This window comes from Eleutherodactylus coqui, chromosome 6 (genome assembly GCF_035609145.1).
Source record: "Eleutherodactylus coqui strain aEleCoq1 chromosome 6, aEleCoq1.hap1, whole genome shotgun sequence".
In the NCBI taxonomy this organism is placed as follows: Eukaryota; Metazoa; Chordata; class Amphibia; order Anura; family Eleutherodactylidae; genus Eleutherodactylus; species Eleutherodactylus coqui.
In genome coordinates this window covers 176,668,236-176,686,590 of record NC_089842.1, presented here as the reverse complement: position 1 = coordinate 176,686,590, position 18,355 = coordinate 176,668,236, and the positions used below count along the sequence as shown (strand labels likewise).

The following is an 18,355-nucleotide window of genomic DNA, read 5'->3' as shown; positions in this document are numbered from 1 at the left end:
TTAACATGCGGTTTTCCAGTCCTGTAGAGAAGTCTACTGAAAAATGAATGGGAAAAAAAAACATACCCAGGGCAAAGCATATTTTAGGGAAAAAAATGACAAAATGGCCCAAAAAAATGGCCTAGGGCAGTATTCACATTGGATTCTTGGGCGCAACTTACATCGGACAGCTTCTATGTGCGGGGGTCACACCTGTGTTAATTATGCCTAAAAGTGAGAAAAAAAAATCAATAGAATAGATGGTCATACACATTAGATGTATATCAGCCATAAGTGCCATTTGCAATTGTGATTTTAACCCCTTCCTGATATGCACCGTATATGTAATGTGCACGTCAGGCATGTGCATATGGAGCGGGCACAGGACTGGGCCCATTCATATACAGAGGGTGTTGGGAGTCTTTGACAGCCGGCATCTGCCTGCAATAGCAGCAATCATGTTGATCATGAGGCCGTTAACCATTTAAACACTGATCGGGGTCCTTAATGGCCCCCCTTCAATGAGATTGCAAGGGGATGTCTGGGTGCCATGGTAGCCTGGCATCTTCCGAAGGCCCCTAGGGTTGCAATAAGCGAGTGCCTATTAAGAGGAGCCTGTGGCTAGTTTAAAAATAAACTCCTGTCATAATACAGTATAATGTACTGTAGTATAGTACTGCATTATGCTGTATAAGTGATCATACGACTGCAAGTTCAAGTCCCCTAAGACTAAACAAAAAGTGAGAGTAAGATAAAAATGTTAATTTTAATTACTGTACAAAAGTAACAAAACACACCTTTTCCCAGTCATTACACTGTCATCTGTGTCCATAAACCTCCAGTTTATTAAAAGATCACATAAATAATAATAAAAGGCAAAAACTGTCAGATAAAACTGTTCGCAAAGTCAGAATTACACATTTTGGTCACCTTGAATCCAAGAAAATATTGAATAAAAAGTGATTAAAAAGTTGTATGTACCCCAGAATGGTACCAATCAAAAAACAAAATACAGCTCACCTCCCAAAAGTAAGACCCAACAGAAAGCCAAAAAAAACCTGTATAAAATCATGAGGGTGCAAGAAGAAAAAAAAGAATTGGTAGCGCTGTAACCGTTCTGACTCAGAATAAAATAACGACATTTTTACACCACTGCGAATGTCATAAAAGCAAACCCCCCAAAATGTGCACAAATGCAAATATTCCATTTATTCCAACTTAGAAAGTTTTCCCAATAAAGTATATGGTGCATTACCATCAAAAACAACAACTCGCCCCAAGAAACAGGTCCTCATATTAAAATAAAAGAGGAAAAATAAGAGTTACGATTTTTTTTATCTGGGGGTAGGTGTGTGGGGGGTCTGAAAACAAGAAGATGAAAAGTGTTTGCAGCCCTCCTGGGGTCATACATGGCATTGTGGAAGTGTTAGCTCCGCCATTCTGAAGTCCATCTTCAGCTCCCACTTCCTGAATGACCTGAGCAGGGAGGAATGAGATTCCTTCAGTCCAGGAATGATCGCTGAGTGACGAGGAAACTCCCCAACAGGAAGGCGCAGCAAGAGCTTCTACATCACAACCACTTGTTACAGAGCTGTCACTCAAACACACAGCCTCGCTGCCATTGGTCGCCGCGGGAGTGCGCTCAATGCCCATTGGTTAGAAGTAGCGGTGTGGGCGTGCCTTAGGAGGGACCGGAGAAGAGTGTGGCAGAAGTTTCCTCCCGGTTTCCGGTGCTCATAGCACTGAGGATAGAGCGGGGTGCGGAGCTGTGGACTGTGGGGCCGGGATTCCGTCAGGTCTTCATCAGGTAACCGCCTGTCTCCGGTCATTCCAGCACATGCCAAGCCTATTGTTTACATATAGCAGCTGTGGAGCACTACAAGGCGCAGTATGCTACTAGGAGTGTAGGATAGGGACACTTTACTGTCAGCGTGCGGCATTTATACTATATATGGTACACATAGAGTTGATGTGATTGCCTCTAGTATTCGTCCCCTTGTCGGGGCAGTGTGTAAGGGGAAGCACACAGTGTGACATGATGGAGCTGTCTGCAGTGACCATGGATGGTGGACTTAGTGCTGTCATGTGACTGTCCCCTGGGATATCCCGGGTGGTCTGTGGGAGGGGCTGTCATGAAAAACCTTTAAAAAGTTTAAGTGGAACTTAAACTGTAGACAAAACTGACATGATAGCTTTATTCTGTGGTCAGTACAGCTGCTAGGAGTCCAAATTATAATATAATTTTTACTATTTTTGGCTGTACTTCTGGTACTTTTCAAAAAATAAAATAACTTTTTGTTTTTATTGTTAACATTTTGGAGTATGGATGTATGACTCCATCATTTTTTTCTTCTTGGAGATGGGGTGAGTGAAAAAGAACAGTTCTGAAATCGCACAGTCAAAGTTGTCAGAAACAGAAAAATACACAATTTCAGAACTGTTCTTTCTGCATTATTTTGATATCTGAGGCTCTTATGAACGCATCAATACCATGTTTGTGTGCTTTTTGTTTGTTTGTTTTCTTGTTTTTACTTTTTTTTATTTATTAAAACTTTTACAGTGATATATATTATTTTTTTTTTTTTAACTCCCCATAGGGGACAAGAACTTGCGCTGGTCTGATCGCTCCTGCAGTACCATTGTATTACATTATACCGCTGTCTGAAAGGCAATCTATCAAGCCACATCACAGGCATGGCTTGATAGGTAATCTGCTATGATAGCCCTGGGGGGCTTTCAAAAGATCCCCGGTTGCTATGGCAACCGAAGGCACCATGTCATTTAATCGTGGAGGCGGTCAGGATCGCAGTATCCCGCTCCACCTGCATTAACTCTTAAGTAGCTACTTAGTTATGCAAAGATGATCGCTCAAAACTGTCACTCATACTGTCGTTTTAGCAATTATCTTTCAGTGTAAATGGGGTCTAACTAGCAGGTCTCCCCTGCGGCTATTGTACGGAGGAGACCCCTCTACACCGCGTCCATGGGCTATTCCAGAAAGTTTTTGTGATAGCCTCTCGTCTTTATGACTCGTTGGGGTACTTTCACGTGGACAGAATATTTCCGCGATGACCAGGTAAATCTTCTGCTGCGGATCTCCATTCCGATTACCTGTGGATTTTGGAGTGGGACTTGGGTGTTTTTAAGCCGTGGAATATGTAAATATTCCCCCCTGTGGTAGGGGCCTTTATGTTCCTTTTTTTTTTTTTTTTTTTTGTCAAAACTCCCTAACAAAATTGAGTGTTTCGTCCTCGTTGATGATGATCTCTGACTTTCCACCGGCTGGGGAAGTCCATTCTCTTGTACTTTATGGTGTGAGGAAACTCGCCATCTCCACCCGGGGACTTTGTATTCTGAGGAATTCAATCTTCCCTTTGTTATAAGAGGCTCAATAGTCTCTGATGATGTCATCATATAAGGGTACAGATCAGTGTAGGGGATGCGGATGAGGAGGGGGTCTCATGATCAGCGCTATGTAGCACCTTTGATTATTGTTATTCTATGCTCATCCATTATTAACCCCTTCCTAAAATGGGGTGTAATAGTCTGCTTCATCAGTAGTAGGAGATGGCTGCAGTATAGAACTGGGATCTATGTTGTCTCTGATCCTGGTCCTTTAACCCCTCAGATGCCAAAGCCGATAGTGACCGAAGCATCTAATGAGTGTGACGGAAGAAAGGAGTGCTTTCTTTTTCAGCCCATTGCCGACATGACCACAGGGTACCGTTGGGTTATCATGGAAGCCCGGGTACTAACAAAGACCCCCAGATCTAAGAGGAATATTAGTTTAGTAGATTACTTGTCAGTATAAAGTTTGGTCATGCATCGTATATAGTTGTTGGACGACTGCTCATTTGACCAACGACTATTATTTCTGACCCGCACCCATACACTTGGCTGAGCGTATGTAGATTCTCAATAGGGAAAGGGGAATAAACCGCCACCAGACATCTCTAATTGTAGCTTCTTTCTCTCCTCCCAATATCTGTCAGTCGAGGGAGAGTTGGGACACCACCTCATATTCGATGTACATGGTCACTCTAAAATTAAAGCGGATATACAGGACTTATTATTGATGACTTCTCCTCAGGATAGGTCATCAGTAGTTGATCAGCGGGGATCTGTCGCTCAGGATCCCTGCCAGTCAGCTGATCCCCAGGCCCATTGTCAGTGGGGACAGTGCTGGAGACATAGTGCTGTCCATATTGCAGCAGCCAAGGGTGGTACTGCAAGCACTGCTTCCATTGAATTCAATGGGCCGGAATCCTGAGCGGCATTTTCCCGCCAATTAACTATTGATGATCTATATGGAAGATGGGTCATCAATCATAAAAGTCCAGGGGAACCCCTTTAAGTATTCCAAAATACTATAGCTTCAGCTCCCTTACAAAAACAACTAAAAGTTTAAAAACGCTGCCTCCTTATAAATAAAAAAAAAAATTAAACTTATTTTTCTTTAAAATAGTAAAGCAAAGTATAGAGAGACGCACAGAATAAAGGTCACGTAATATATAAACCCTTAAGGACATGACCTCTTTTGGGCTTAAGAACACAATGATTTTTTTTTTAGGCATTTTCTTCTCCACTTTTGAAAAGCCATAACTGTTTTTTTCCTTCAACATACAGCAAACTGTGTTTTTTTTTATCGGTACCATTTTGGGATAGATAAGGCTTTTTTTTATCACTTTTTTTTGCGTCTTGTAGTGTTGTTTGTTTTTTTTTACAGAATTTGGCGACAGAGGTGTCAAACGGAAGCTTTGGCACTGATATGAACAGGCCCTAATGTAATTTCTTATGACTTGATAATTAATTTGACACTTAGCCAATTGGTTAATAAACATCAGCACTACTGTGACCTGCGTGATACTTTCAGCCCGGTATCATGATTTTCCTTTCATTTTCTAAATCACACTGAGAAAATGAAGGGCGTTTTCTGGGCAATTTTTATTCATGACCTATTCTGAGGATAGGTCATGGATGATTACCTGGTTGGGGTCTGCTTCTTGGGACCCTGACACCTTGTGTCACAGGGAAAACACACAGGGTATGGAGCAGAGGTGGACAGCTCTGACCCACACGTGGTGGTAATTGCAGGCACAGTACTCATTGCTTTAATGAGAGCTGCATTACCAGCACTGGCCACTACACGGGAGTCAGAGCTGTCTGCTTCTACTCCGTACCCTGTGTGTTTTGCCAGTGACAGCAGGTGTCGGGTCAGCTGATTGGTCAGAGATCCTGAGTGGCGGACCGGCGTCGATCAACAAAATGCTGCATGTGAACACAGCCTAACAGTGGACGCTGACCTCTGAGGACAATGTGGCCACAGTTTGTGCCAGTATAAGTACGGTAATCTGATATATTTAGAGATAGTCAGTGCCTGATATCTTCGCTTCTGTTATCCTCCGAGATAACTGGTTTGATATGCAATCCTGAGCATGTGAGGCTACAGACATTAGTCCTCGCTGTAGTCCGATGTAGAAAGGGGTACTAGAAATCTCAGCAGTATAAGCGATAAATGACTGCTGGGTGGGGGTCTCTCCTCTGGGACCCTCAGAATAATGGGACTCCCTGTTTGACAAACTGGGATGATCAATGATGCCTACATTCAGCTGTGTCCGTTAGAGCTCATTCACATATGTGTATTCACATGCACCCATGTGAACGAGCCCTTATAGAAACACAGACTGTAGATAAGATGGGCAATAAAATCTGGAAGCAAGACTGACCGCCAAAGCTGCTGACAACTTTGATTGTCGCCAACAACAACTTGTCATCTGTAGGCACACAGAGGAGGCTAGAGGGGGACTGTAGAGCGCTAGTTCGGGGGGCTGTAGAGCGGATACTCTATACCCATAAAGTGCTGCTTTAATGACCTGCCAAGCTGTATTGTATGACGCTGGTAGCTGAATAATTTACTGTGTCTCGTTCCCCATGGTAAAGCGCTATCCTCTTGTGCTCTGATACTAAGATCCGTGATGGCGGCCGCACAGACGGTCTGCTTGAATGAATTAACAATCACATCTCCGTTTTGTACTACTGTTATTGGGAACTATGGATAGGCCTTTTTAAGAAGGACCATTTCCCATTATAAGCCTACCGGTTTGAGGCGTAAATTCCTTGGCAGATTAGCACCCAAACGTAGATGCAATTTAGGCTCGGGCTGCATGGTGATATGGGGGTCGCTGTATGGCATTGTGACCACGCGCTACCATTAACCCTTTCCAATCCAATTTGTATCCTGGTTTTCCTAGGGGGCTTACTCTTTTTCTGCTGTTATACAACGGCGCTATATGCTGGCTAAAGCCAGTACTGCATGAGGTGACACGTTGGATAGGCTCCGACAGCAGAGAGGCTGGCAATATACAGCAAGAGAACCCTGACGGACGTCTTCCAACATCGGAGCTGTACAGCCTTAAATCATAATGTCTTTAGACGTCAGACAGTGGATTAGAAAGGGTTAAAATCGATGGAAACACAATGCACGTTACAGGTTACAGTGATGTAGCAGTCATCAAACCCCATCAACCTGCGCCTCTCACTGCAACTCCATTGAGTTCAATGGCAAGTAGAAGTCACGGTGCTACACAGATCTGTGGTCATGTGACTCAGCCAAAGTTGCCATATAGCCCTAGCATTATGGAAGGGGTGATCTAGATACCTCTTAGAATATTGGAACCTCTGTGAACAGTTGGATTACAGAATGCAGGCTGCTATTAATGACCTCTGCATGTTTTTTCTCTAACAGAGCCCGCTAAAAACTTTCTTCCCTGACATTTACATTCCTACAGGCTAAAGATGTCTTACATAAGATGACTATTTCTTCCGTGCTATCACACAGAAGTGATTAGTTGATCAGTGAATGAAGGCCAAGTGCACCGAAGATCTCTTCTGGCTACTAATTTGCCGTTGTCATTGTCAGTCATGCGCAGTACAGATTTTTTTTTTTTACATTTGTTTTCCTTGCGCCTTCATTAGGCGATGATGCGGGTACCTGCAGCCCAGCCACTTCAATGAAGGCTGTCCGCATGGAGTTCACAGCAAAATAGAGCATTTTGCGATTTTTCCCATTACCCCCCCCCCCCCCCCCCCCCCTTGGCACGTGGAATATGCAATTCGTTTTTGCAAGTGTGAAGGAAAAAGCGCCTGTTAGGTGATGTATTGTTTGTTTTGTTTTTTGTTTAATGAAACCAGGGCTTATTTTTGTGGCAGTGGCCAATCGTGGCCAAAGAGTGCTACAAAGTCACACGACTTTGTAGCGACACAAAATCTCGATATCCCCATGAGAAAACGCTGCAATATCGCACAGAACACAGATTTTCTTGCGGCAATATCGCTGTCACCCATCTGAAAAAGGCCTGAAACTCACGTTTTTTAGTTTAAAAAAAAAAGTTAAAAAGCTGGTATGAAGAAACCCCATAAAGGAGTTACTTGAATTAATATAGTCCCTTTAAATCTCTGGGCATGTGGAGCAAGCAGTGGAGAGGGGTGAAATTTGCAGAAGATTCCATTTACTTGTGGATTTTTCTGCTGTTAGTTGTCTCGGCCTTAATAATATGATAAGTTATTTCAAATAATTAGAGGATCTTTTTATCAACCACTCCATAAAGCAGGGGTGTAGCTAAAGGGAGTGTAGAAGCCCCCCGTCTGAGGGGGTGCAAGAGTCCCTTTGCTACATAAGACCCCAGTATTGTAGGTGGGGGTTGTGTTACATAGTTTGCCCAGCAGCTTCAGGTTCTGACTACAGGCATCAGCATGGTCCCGGACCCCTGTATGCCTAGAGCTCCCTCTGTTGGAGGATGGTATACCCGTAGCACTGTGTATTTGGTGATGTAATGAAGAACTGGCCCTCCAGCCTGAAACTACATCTGAGAAGAGTAAACAGTGACAGCAGTGAGCGTCCCAGTAGGGTGGCAATACTAACCTCTGTAGAACGCTAAGCACGGGTAGCTCCATTATACACTGCAGTAGCTTCAGTATTTACCCTTTTTATACTAGTTTTAAATTGTCTTTACTCTGGTCTATGTAGTTTGCTGTTTGCTCAAGACCAGGGCACAGTCTGCTGGTTTTTTTTTTTCCTGTTTTGTTTTTCCTTTGCCTTTTTCCTGTATATTGTGGCAAAATTTGCCCTCCATGATTGGGATTATGTTTGTATCCACTTGAGGAAGTCCCCTTTGTGGCCACTGCCTTGTGTAAACTTGTGTCTACCGTTTTTTAAAGTTATGAGTAAGAAGGCTCTTGCGTGAAGGGATTCTAGTTGCAGAATCTGCAATCGCCGGGCTAAAATAGTACATGCTGCTTTCATTTTTTGTGTGCGTATTATATGCGATGAATACTCGCAGGTTGTGAATGACTTTCATTGACTCCTATCACCGTGTCATATGCAGTGAAATTACGCTTGTGTGACCCCGGCCTAGCTTGTAGTATTGTAGTATAATGCTTCTTGAGGTTTAGGAGCAGACAGATATTGAAAAATGCAAAAATGTTTTTACGTACACCAACGCTACTACTTTATTTCTAGTTGAAGAGCTCACATACGTTCTGCTTAGTCCTCCGTGCTCTGTGCTATGTCAGAGTTCTGGAGTTTTGTTGGTTTCCCCCATTTTTGCAGGTGCAAAACAAATCTCATGCTTCGTAATTTCTCAATATGCACTTTTGTACTAATTATAAAGTTCTAGAACTATCTTTACACCTTTTGTGACCCCCAGGGAGTTGTTGGTGGCTGTACAGATTATATTTAAAGGGAACATGTCATAAATGTAATTAATGAAGCAGAGGAGAAATGCAAGTATTAAGATGTTAAATGATGTAAATGTATACGAGCAGCAGGCACCACCCTGTAACATATGGTCACGCACTGGGAAGCATGATGAGAAACAAAAAAGGAAGGTAGTATGCTGCCTGATCAGAGATAAAGCCAAAATATATACCATACAAAAACCTAACTACCAAAAATAGACAAATTAGTTAAACCATGTAAAACCACAGAAAGCACAAATCTTCGCAAGGTGTTAAACCAATATGTACAATTAAGTAAAATTCCCCTCGTAAATGTACATCAATTCTGTCCAAAACAATACCTGTGTAAATATAAAGGTGGTGTTTGCCTATAAAGTAGTATTTTATTGGACAGAGTTTGTCTGTTTCTGGGGGGATATTTTAGCTGATTGGTGTAACACCTTGTGACCGTCGACCTGGTTCACAGACTCGTGTATCTGCTAGTTTTACAGTACTTGTTGGGGATGTGACTGCGCAGAGAAATGGCGATGAGGCAGGCCTGGGCTTCACAGTCCATATATCTGCCCATACAGAACTGAAGATGATTTTAAGATGCAGTATAATAGTGCCGGTGATTGCTATTTACTTACTCTGGGAGGATCTCTAATACTCACATGTTGTTTGACTAGAGCAGACTTTATATATAACTCTTGGTTGGCAGGCCTAGTGTTTGTGTAGCACGTCTTACCTTCATGAGGAACAGCTTCACTACAGATGTGTGTCATGGTGAATCTGCCCCGACTACAAACTGCGACCCTCAGCTGTGGCACATGACAACACTCTTCTCGGGCACTTCCTGAACTTTCCATTGTTTCGAGACTTTCCGCTATCAACATGCAAAATATTCAAGCGTAAAGGCCCATTTACAAGTAACGATTATTATTCAAAATTCGTTAAAATGAGCGATAATCGTTACATGTTAACGCGGGCATCGTGTAGTTTTCGCATGAACGATGATTTTAAGGTGAACTTAAAATCCATCGTTTAGCTAGTGAGAGCTGAAGTATCTCTCAACAGACCAGACGCTGTTATCTCCACTGGATTCGGCAGATAACATTGTAGTCTGCCAGCAGCCAAGAAGAGAACAATGCAGCTGTGTGTACAGCTGGGTGTGTGATTAATCACACACTGAGCTCTGCAAACAGCTCCTGGAGGCCCTTTTACACGCAAGTGAAGATGATAAAGTGTTAATGGCCACTTTTATGCAAATAGATCGCAAAATCTTTCAGTCATTTGAAATATTATCTTTGCGTCTAAATCGGCCCTAATGGAGGATTTGCAACTTTCCATGATGAGCAAATGGACTGTACAAGATAAATATCAAAGCCATCAATTTTTAAAAGCTAGTTGTCGCTTTACTGGTGTGTGTGTAATAAATAAATAAATTATATATTTTGTGTGTGTGTGTGTGTGTGTGTGTATGTATGTATGTATGTATATATGTATGTGTGTGTGTGTATATGTGTATATATATATATATATATATATGTATGTATATAATATATATATATATAATATATGTGTGTGTATGTATGTGTATGTGTATATAATATATATATATATATATGCGCCAAGCTACTTAAGCATTACAAAAACTACATAGACTTGGTGTACTCATAACTGTATATGGGATAAATAGTATATAGTTATAAAATATGGCAGTGGAGTACTGACTACTGATTATCATGACCTTAAACGTGATTGGCTAATTCTGAACAAAATCACATCCCCAAATATAATAGGGTGACCATATTATTTTAGATTTGTTGTCTTTATTTTTCCACCCTAAATAATTTCAGTTTGTTTTCAATGGAATTGTACAGATAACGGGTCACATTGCGGGCTTATTTAGACGACCGTATATCGGCTCGGTTTTCACGCTGAGCCGATATACAGTGTCCTTGTCTGCAGGGGGGGGGGGAAATGGAAGAGCCAGGAGCAGGAACTGAGCTCCCCCGCCCTCTCCGCCACTTGCCACGATTTGCAACAGGAGGGGGCGAGATGGGGCGGAGCTAAGTCCCGCCGCTTAGCTCCGCCCCTCCCATTGCAAATAGTGGCGACGGGCGGGGAAGGGGCGGGAGCTCAGTTCCTGCTCCTGGCTCTTCCATCCTCCCCCCCCCCCCCTGCAGACAAGGACACTGTATATCGGCTCAGCGTGAAAACCCAGCCGATATACGGCCGTCTAAATAAGCCCTGAAGGTGGAAATTAATTCTAAAAAACTATTAATCCGTTGGATTTTTAACATGACAAAACCTGGCATTTCAACAGGGTTGTGTAGACGTCTTATAACCACTGTATTTTATTGTTTCAACTAACTTAGATCTAATTTTAAAAAAGTCAGTTTGTAACTAGACAGCTGTATATTACATACAGCTGTCTAGTTACAAACTGACTTTTTAAAAATTGTACCTCTGATTTGTAGTGCTGTGAACTATTTTACTACTATATAAGGACATGTTTTCTTTTAAATAAATGCATTTTTTATTTAATTGAGATTCTTTTGTTCCTATTTTTTTATATTCTAATGTTTTCAGCCATTTGTATTTGGCCAAAACTGTATTGATGTGTTCCTCCTGTTCTAGCGCAGGATATTCAGCAGGGGCGTTAGAGAAAGACCCAAAGTAGAGACAAAACTATTTTTTGCAATTTTCAGAATTTGTTTTCATCAAAATTAAAAAAAAAAAAAGGGGGAGGGAAAAAAAAGGTCCATTATGTGTCTGTCTAGGGAGATGTCCATTTTGTTCTCCTTTTTGGAAGAGCTGGTGCCTTTGAAGAAGAATGCTTAGTAAGAGGTGAAGTTTGAAGGGGTTTTCCAGGATTATTGAAAATGGGAGAGTATAACACAAAGCAACTATTACTCGCCCCAAAAAATGTCCCATTGATGATGTCATCGCTGCTCCTGCTACAATGTCCCATAAATCAATTATGTGACCATTGTCACTAGTTACTGGCCTTATGAGTGATGTATGTGCCGTCATGCTGGACGGATCAAAGTGAGCATGGGAGGGTTGACATTCAAGGGGTGAGTTATGGTAGTTTTACATTTTTGACAGCATATTTAAACAAATCCAGAGAGAATCTCTAGAAATTGATTTATTTACAGTAAAATTCTAATAAGAACAAAAAAACCCCCTTAGGCTGGGTTCACACAGGGCGGATTTGCCGCGGAAATTCCGCGCTGAATTTCGCCGCGGCAAATCCGCCTGCGGCCGCTAATCTCGGGATTAGCCAGCCATGTGGACGAGATTTCTGAGAACGGGACGGCCAAATCCGCTGTGGTAAGTCAGGCTTTAGAATATGCAGCATGTCTATTTATTTTTTCCTTCCGCTGCGGCTGTGCTCTCCTCTATGGGAGCGCCGGCCGCAGCGGGAATCCGCCCTGTGTGAACCCAGCCTTCGGGCTACCCCCTGCGACAGATGGACCCCAGTTCTCTACTAGACAGTGTTTCACATAAGGGAAACACATACTATAGAATGAAGGAACATAAGGAGATCAGACGTAGAGTGCCTGTTATCTTGTGTATTGGTGGGCTGTGCTCGTTAGTTGAGCTACTTGTACATGTTCTTATTTATCATAGTTCACAAGTTACATCCTCTTTTGCTTCCGTTTGTAATCTAATCTTGATAGATGTTTTACATATAACTCTTATTTCAAAGGAACATGCAGCTGGCCAGTCAGTAGGCCTGAGGGTTCTTTTCACATCGGCGTCAGAACCTCCATTATGGACAATAGTCTGCCTGGCGCTGTTTGGTCACGGGGATTGCCCTTTCCTGCTCCCCAGAATGTACTTTCACAAACTAGAATCAGATGTGCAAATGTCTACCGCCCTCCGGTATTGGGCAGCACACGGATGGGGTGTCTGTGTCCTCTCCAATGCAAGTTACACCTGAAAATCTCAGGTGTAACTTGCAAACACCCATGTGAATAAGCACTTACTGTAGAAGTACAACTTCTGCCATCTGCAACACTGTAATGGCATTTGACTTCTGTCATGTTAACACAGTAATCCTATAGTTACCTTGTGCCATGTACTGCACTAACGTGGGTTTTACACAGTGCAGTCTTGTGACCCTCTGGTTTCACGACAAAGTTCTGTCCCGAGAGCAGAAGCATAGGGAGGTACATTGCCTACCGTCCGTCCAATCCATCAGTTTTGGACCCAACGGCACAGAAGAAGTGCGGGTGATATACCCAGTCCGATTCTGGGACGCAGTTTTGTCCCAAAGTCGGAGGGTTGGTTTTTAAGTTCACATGCTGCAGAAAAGAATTGCCCACCTATTTTAGCACATGCTGTAAATGTTCAAATCCAGTGTGCTATATTTGTTGCAAATTTTGCTATTTGGAATGCTGACGATTACAGCGATATTTTTTGTTTTGTTTTGTTTTTTTTTTTTTGTTTTTTTTTTGCACTGCAGATCTGTGACAACTTCCAGCACTGTTCATGTAGCGGAAGGGGGGTTAAAATTCCATCCATAGGTAGCAGAAATAGGAACATGTTGCAAACTTTCATACTCTAATGGTAAAAAAAGAAAAGAAAACACCAATACTCACCCCTTCCAGCTCCCCACAACTCTCCCATTAGCAACTTCTTCAGGTCGCCTCCCTGAGATAGTTTACTAGTTGCAGCAGCTGTGTACCGGACGTGACTGGCTACTGCAGCTGATCATGGGGTCTGTCATTCTCTGCAGCAGCCTGTGACTTCCCGTACACAGCTGGTGTCAGTTCCTGCAGTGTGCCGGTACTCTAACATTTTCAGTCCTTGTTCCCTAGTGTTACGGCTAATGACGCTGGGCAATATATAAAATATCTGTTGAATGGTTAAGTCTATAGAGATGCGCTGTGAACAGGAAGTTTTGGTTATTTAGTACTTTGACCTTCTTGAAGTTCCTCCTTCTGCACTATTGCTTACTAACCACACAATTGCACCATGCACTGTACACATGTCATTTCTGCTCTTTACAAAGAGGCCCGCCGTAGAGTTCACTGCAATGACCCAGCTAGTACAGGAAGCTAAGGCTCGTATACATGAATATTAACAAGATATTAGCATCTTCTGAAAGGGCATTTATTCTTTTGACAGCATTCGGAGAAGTTATCCATATAAGCCACCATGGATAACGATATGTCGCTAGACGACATCCAGCTACGAGGAAATCAGGTCACCGATGAGGTAAGTCCTCTCCTCTGTCCATGGACTGTACCTCTCCTTTTTGGTCCAGCATGAACTGCTTTCCTTTGGTATATATGATGACTTTGCAGTCAGTTTGCTCTCTAAATCTGTCTATACAGTAGTGCGAGGTTTGGTATCCGTTCTTGGACCCAACACATTGATTTTAGTGGGTGGCATACATCACTTTGTGGTGGTGCTGTAGAGGAATGGCACTCTTGCTGTACAGATTACCACCCAAACGGAGGCCATATTGTTCTCTATCGGGTGAATGAGGGTCTATGGATCCATGTACTGTATGCTCCAGGAGCTTTCCCGATACAATAAATGCGCCTGTAGACTAAGTCTGAAAGAAGCCTTATTATCCAGTGTTTTGTGTATTTGATAATTGTTTATCGTCTTCTTTTTGCAGTCTCTAGAAAGTACACGTCGGATGCTGACCCTTGTAGAGCAGGTAAGATATGTAAAGTATGGCCCAGTAACTCAGTCTAATAAAACAATTAAAGGAGTTGTCTCATAACAGACTTATCATCTAGCCATGGGATACGTGATATAACTCTGATCAATGGTGGTCTCTATGCTGAAACACCCACTTATCCTGAGAATGGGGATCCTTAGTACCCCTCTCCTTTCACTGCAGGATCACTGAACTGACCCGCAATCACATAGTATTGAATGGTGCCGTGGAAGCCACGTGTGCAGTGGCCCTCCATTTATTTTAATGGGGCTGACTGAAAAAGCCAACTGTCAATCCCATTGAAATAAATGGAGTGGCGCCATTTAACCCCTTAGTGACAAAGCCTGTTTGCGCCTTAGTGACGGAGCCAAATTTTGGAAATCTGACATGCATCGTTCAATGTAGCATAACTCCGTAAAAGCTTTACATATCCAAGTGATTCTGACATTGTTTTTTTCGCCACATGTTGTACTTCATTTTGGTTGTAAAAAGAGACCGATATAATTTGTGTATATTTATGAAAAGTACCAATATTGGAAAAATTTTGAAAAAATTGTCATTTTTTTCAAATTTTCAACTGTAATATCTCAAATATGTCCAAACATACTGTACAAATTTTTGATAAGATATATATTTCCATCTGTTTACTTTATTCTGAATGCACACTTGAAAAACTTTTTTTTTTTTTTTTTTTAACCATTTTTATAGGACGTACAAATTTAACATTACTTTTCAGCATTTTGAGGAACACTTTGTTTTCCTGCACCAAGCCAAGTTTGTAAAGGCTCATGAGTGTCAGAATAATAGATACCCCCCCCAAATGACCCGATTTAAAAAAACTACACCCCTTAATGTATTCACTGAGGGGTGTCATGAGTATTTTGACCCTACCAGTTTTTTTCAGGAATTAATTCAATTTAGAGGAGAAAAAGATTTACACCCCAAAATGGATACCCCCGTTTCTCCCGTGTTCAGAAACATACCCATTGTGGCCCTAATCTTATGTCTGGATGCACAACGGGGCCCAAAATGAAAGGAGTAGTCGGTGTCTTTCAGAACATAGTTTCCTTGAAGGCGTTTTAGGCCCCATAGCACTTTTGTAGAGCTCTTGAGCGGCCAAAACCAAAGAGAACCCCCACAAGTGACCCCATTTTGAAAACTAGACCCCTTAACAAATTTATCTAGGGGTGTACTGCCCATTTTGACCCCACAGTTTTTGAATGAATTCAAGCAAAGCAAAAGGAAAAAAATGTGATTTTTGTTTTTTTGGCAATTCTGTCGTTTTAAAAACTGCTTTTTTGGTACAGCACACATATGAATGAAGACTTGCACCCCAAAATGGATACCCCTGTTTGGGTATGTCTCTGAACACGGGACATTGTGGCCCTAATCTTTTGTCTGGATGCACAACGGGGCCCAAAATGAAAGAAGTAGTCGGTGGCTTTCAGAACATAAATTTGTATTTCCCGCACAGTCGCTTAGCGATGACCTGGGTACCCGCAGCCCGTATACAACGTGTTGCGTAAGGGCTGCGGGTATATCCGTGACCATGGAGCACAATGGGCTTTATGTTGCGGATATCCGCGGTAAAATAGAACCTGCTGCGTTCTCTTTTCTGCGAGTGGATTACGCAATTCCGACCAGCTAATGTGAGCGGAATTGTGTAATCCAATGCGCTTCATCTGCGTATTACCGCGGATCAGACGCATGCGGAATCCGTAATTCGTATCCGGTCATGTGAGACTGACCTAAGGTAGATCGCTACCTTTTTATCACGTGACCGGGGACCGCTCAACGAGGCCACCCGTCACTGCTCCAGGCTCACGGTGACCATTGGTCGCTGGGAGCAAGGAGATTTTAAATTTCCTGTGCTCCCCGACTCCTGCGCATGTGTTCGCTGTTTTGCCGGCGGTCGCATGTGCAGAATCCGGGTAAGTTCACGGAGGAAGATCGCATCGGGGTGCAAATACGGAGGCATCCGGTAAAAAGTTTCATCTCCTCTCACCGATCGCATCGGTGAAGGGAGATGAAGCTTCACCTTTTTTTTACTTTTACGTGATCGCCATTATCCATTGGATAACGGCGAACACGTGATGAGGAACGCCATTTTGGCGACGGGCGCGTGCGCAGAAGCTGGGGTAAGGACCGCGGATAAATCCGCGGGCCTTAGGTACGTCATTTCATCCTCCCTCACGGATATGATCCGTGGTGGGAGATGAAACGCAAGCTTTTTTTAACTTTTTTTCAACTTTTTAAAAGTTTTTTTAAAACTTTTTTTTTTTTTTTTACTTTTACACTTTTTTTTTCACTTTTTCGCGATCGCCGCTATCCAATGGTTAGCAGCGATCGCGTGCCCGGGTAACACCTTCTGGTTCCCAGCTACCTTCAGGAGCCGGGAGCCAGGAGATTTCAAATTTGCCGGGGGCTCCCGTGCTTCTGCACATGCGCCTGACGTCATCGTCTGGCGCGCATGCGCAGAAGACCGCCGGCGGGTCCGGGAGGACCCAATCTCCGGGGGACACCGCCGACAAGCCAGGTACGAATTTTCAGCTGCTCTGATGGATCCGATCCATCAGGGCAGCTGAATATCTAACTTTTTAGGCACTTTTCTTTACTTTTTAGCGATCTGCGCTATCCATTGGATATCGCCGATCGCAATACCGGGGAGGACTGCCCACATCCTGGGATGACAGCTCCATGCTGTCGGCTACCTGCGGGCACCGACAGCATGGAGCTGTGACGTCCTCAGGCCAGTGGGCATTAATCCAAAGAGGATGCATAAAACTACGTCCTCTAGGATTAAAGCCCACTTACTGAGGACGTAGTTTCCCGATGGGGCAGTCGTTCAGGGGTTAATGTGATGTCACTGTGAGTCTGTTCAGAGATCTCGCAGCGACTAGAAGAGAGGGACTAGGGACCCCCTTGCTCAGAATTAGTGGGGGGTCTGAAACCCCACTAATCAGACTTTTTATTACCTATCCTATGGATGGAGAAAGTCTGTTGTGAGGCAACCCCTTTAAGAGGATAGTGGGAATTGTTGTCTAGCAGAACCCTGTGCACAATTTGTGTACATTGCTTGTTCATTCTGGACGCGGTTATCTCATTGTTGGAATATAGTGTGTATTTTCAGGGTTTTCATGTTAAGGAGTATTCCAGTTGTGAAGTGAACGTTAAGAAATTCCAGATGTGAAAGGTGTTTGTGCCATGTTTATTCACAGCTGGTTATGGATATATATCACACAGCAATAATCACATTTATCCTGTCCCCCATTTCTGATGTTTCCTGGCTTTGCTATTTTTCAAGATGGCCGCTACATCCCTGCCAATATGCTGCTTGAAATACATTTCGCACAGTTGCCCACTCTGTACTTCCTCCTTGTCCTTGTCCCTGCTAAGCACTGCCCTGCTCTTGGCCAGCAATCCGGTCCTGAGAACTGAAGAAGGGAAAAGGCTGTGGCCTGGTCATTCCTACTGAGTAAGCCTGACCTGTAGCGCTGGAATGTCTGCAGGACGTATCCAGGGGCAACCTGGGGATAAACACTTGTGAAGTGCCAGGGGAAGGTGATGGTTTATAAGCGCTACAGGACACAAAATCCAAACCACTCTGCGAACTTTCCTAACTCTTGACAAGCATTTAGTTGTCAGCAATTTTGTTTAACTGGAATACCCCTTTAATGTTCCAATGACTGCAAGATATTTTGATGACCTTTTTTTTTAGGTTCATGGCTAATGAAACTAATATTCTTGGGTTTTTAACACCTGATGATATAGTTAATAACATGGCATGAAGGGGTTACATGGTGTCACTACCAAAGTGCAGTTCTGGACATTTCAGTTAATAATATGCGGATCGGGCTTCATACTCTGCTGACAAGTCCACTTCAAGGCCTCATGTCCACTAGCTAAATGGAATTGCGGATTCCGTGGTGGATTTCTACCGCGGAATCCGCAGCGGATTTTGCCCATAGGGAATCA

The 18,355-nt window shown here is 43.1% G+C and overlaps 1 protein-coding gene across 1 annotated transcript in view; it reads left to right on the top strand.

The window, feature by feature from the left end:
* The first annotated feature begins 1,657 nt into the window (after positions 1-1,657).
* Positions 1,658-18,355, top strand: part of SNAP23 (synaptosome associated protein 23) — a 30,757-nt gene continuing 14,059 nt past the window's right edge. Inside the window, exons 1-3 of the mRNA XM_066608297.1 lie at positions 1,658-1,786; positions 13,837-13,926; positions 14,336-14,377. Of these exons, the coding sequence (XP_066464394.1) occupies positions 13,867-13,926; positions 14,336-14,377 (102 nt within the window). The 5' untranslated portion in view covers positions 1,658-1,786; positions 13,837-13,866. The remainder of the gene's footprint in view (positions 1,787-13,836; positions 13,927-14,335; positions 14,378-18,355) is intronic.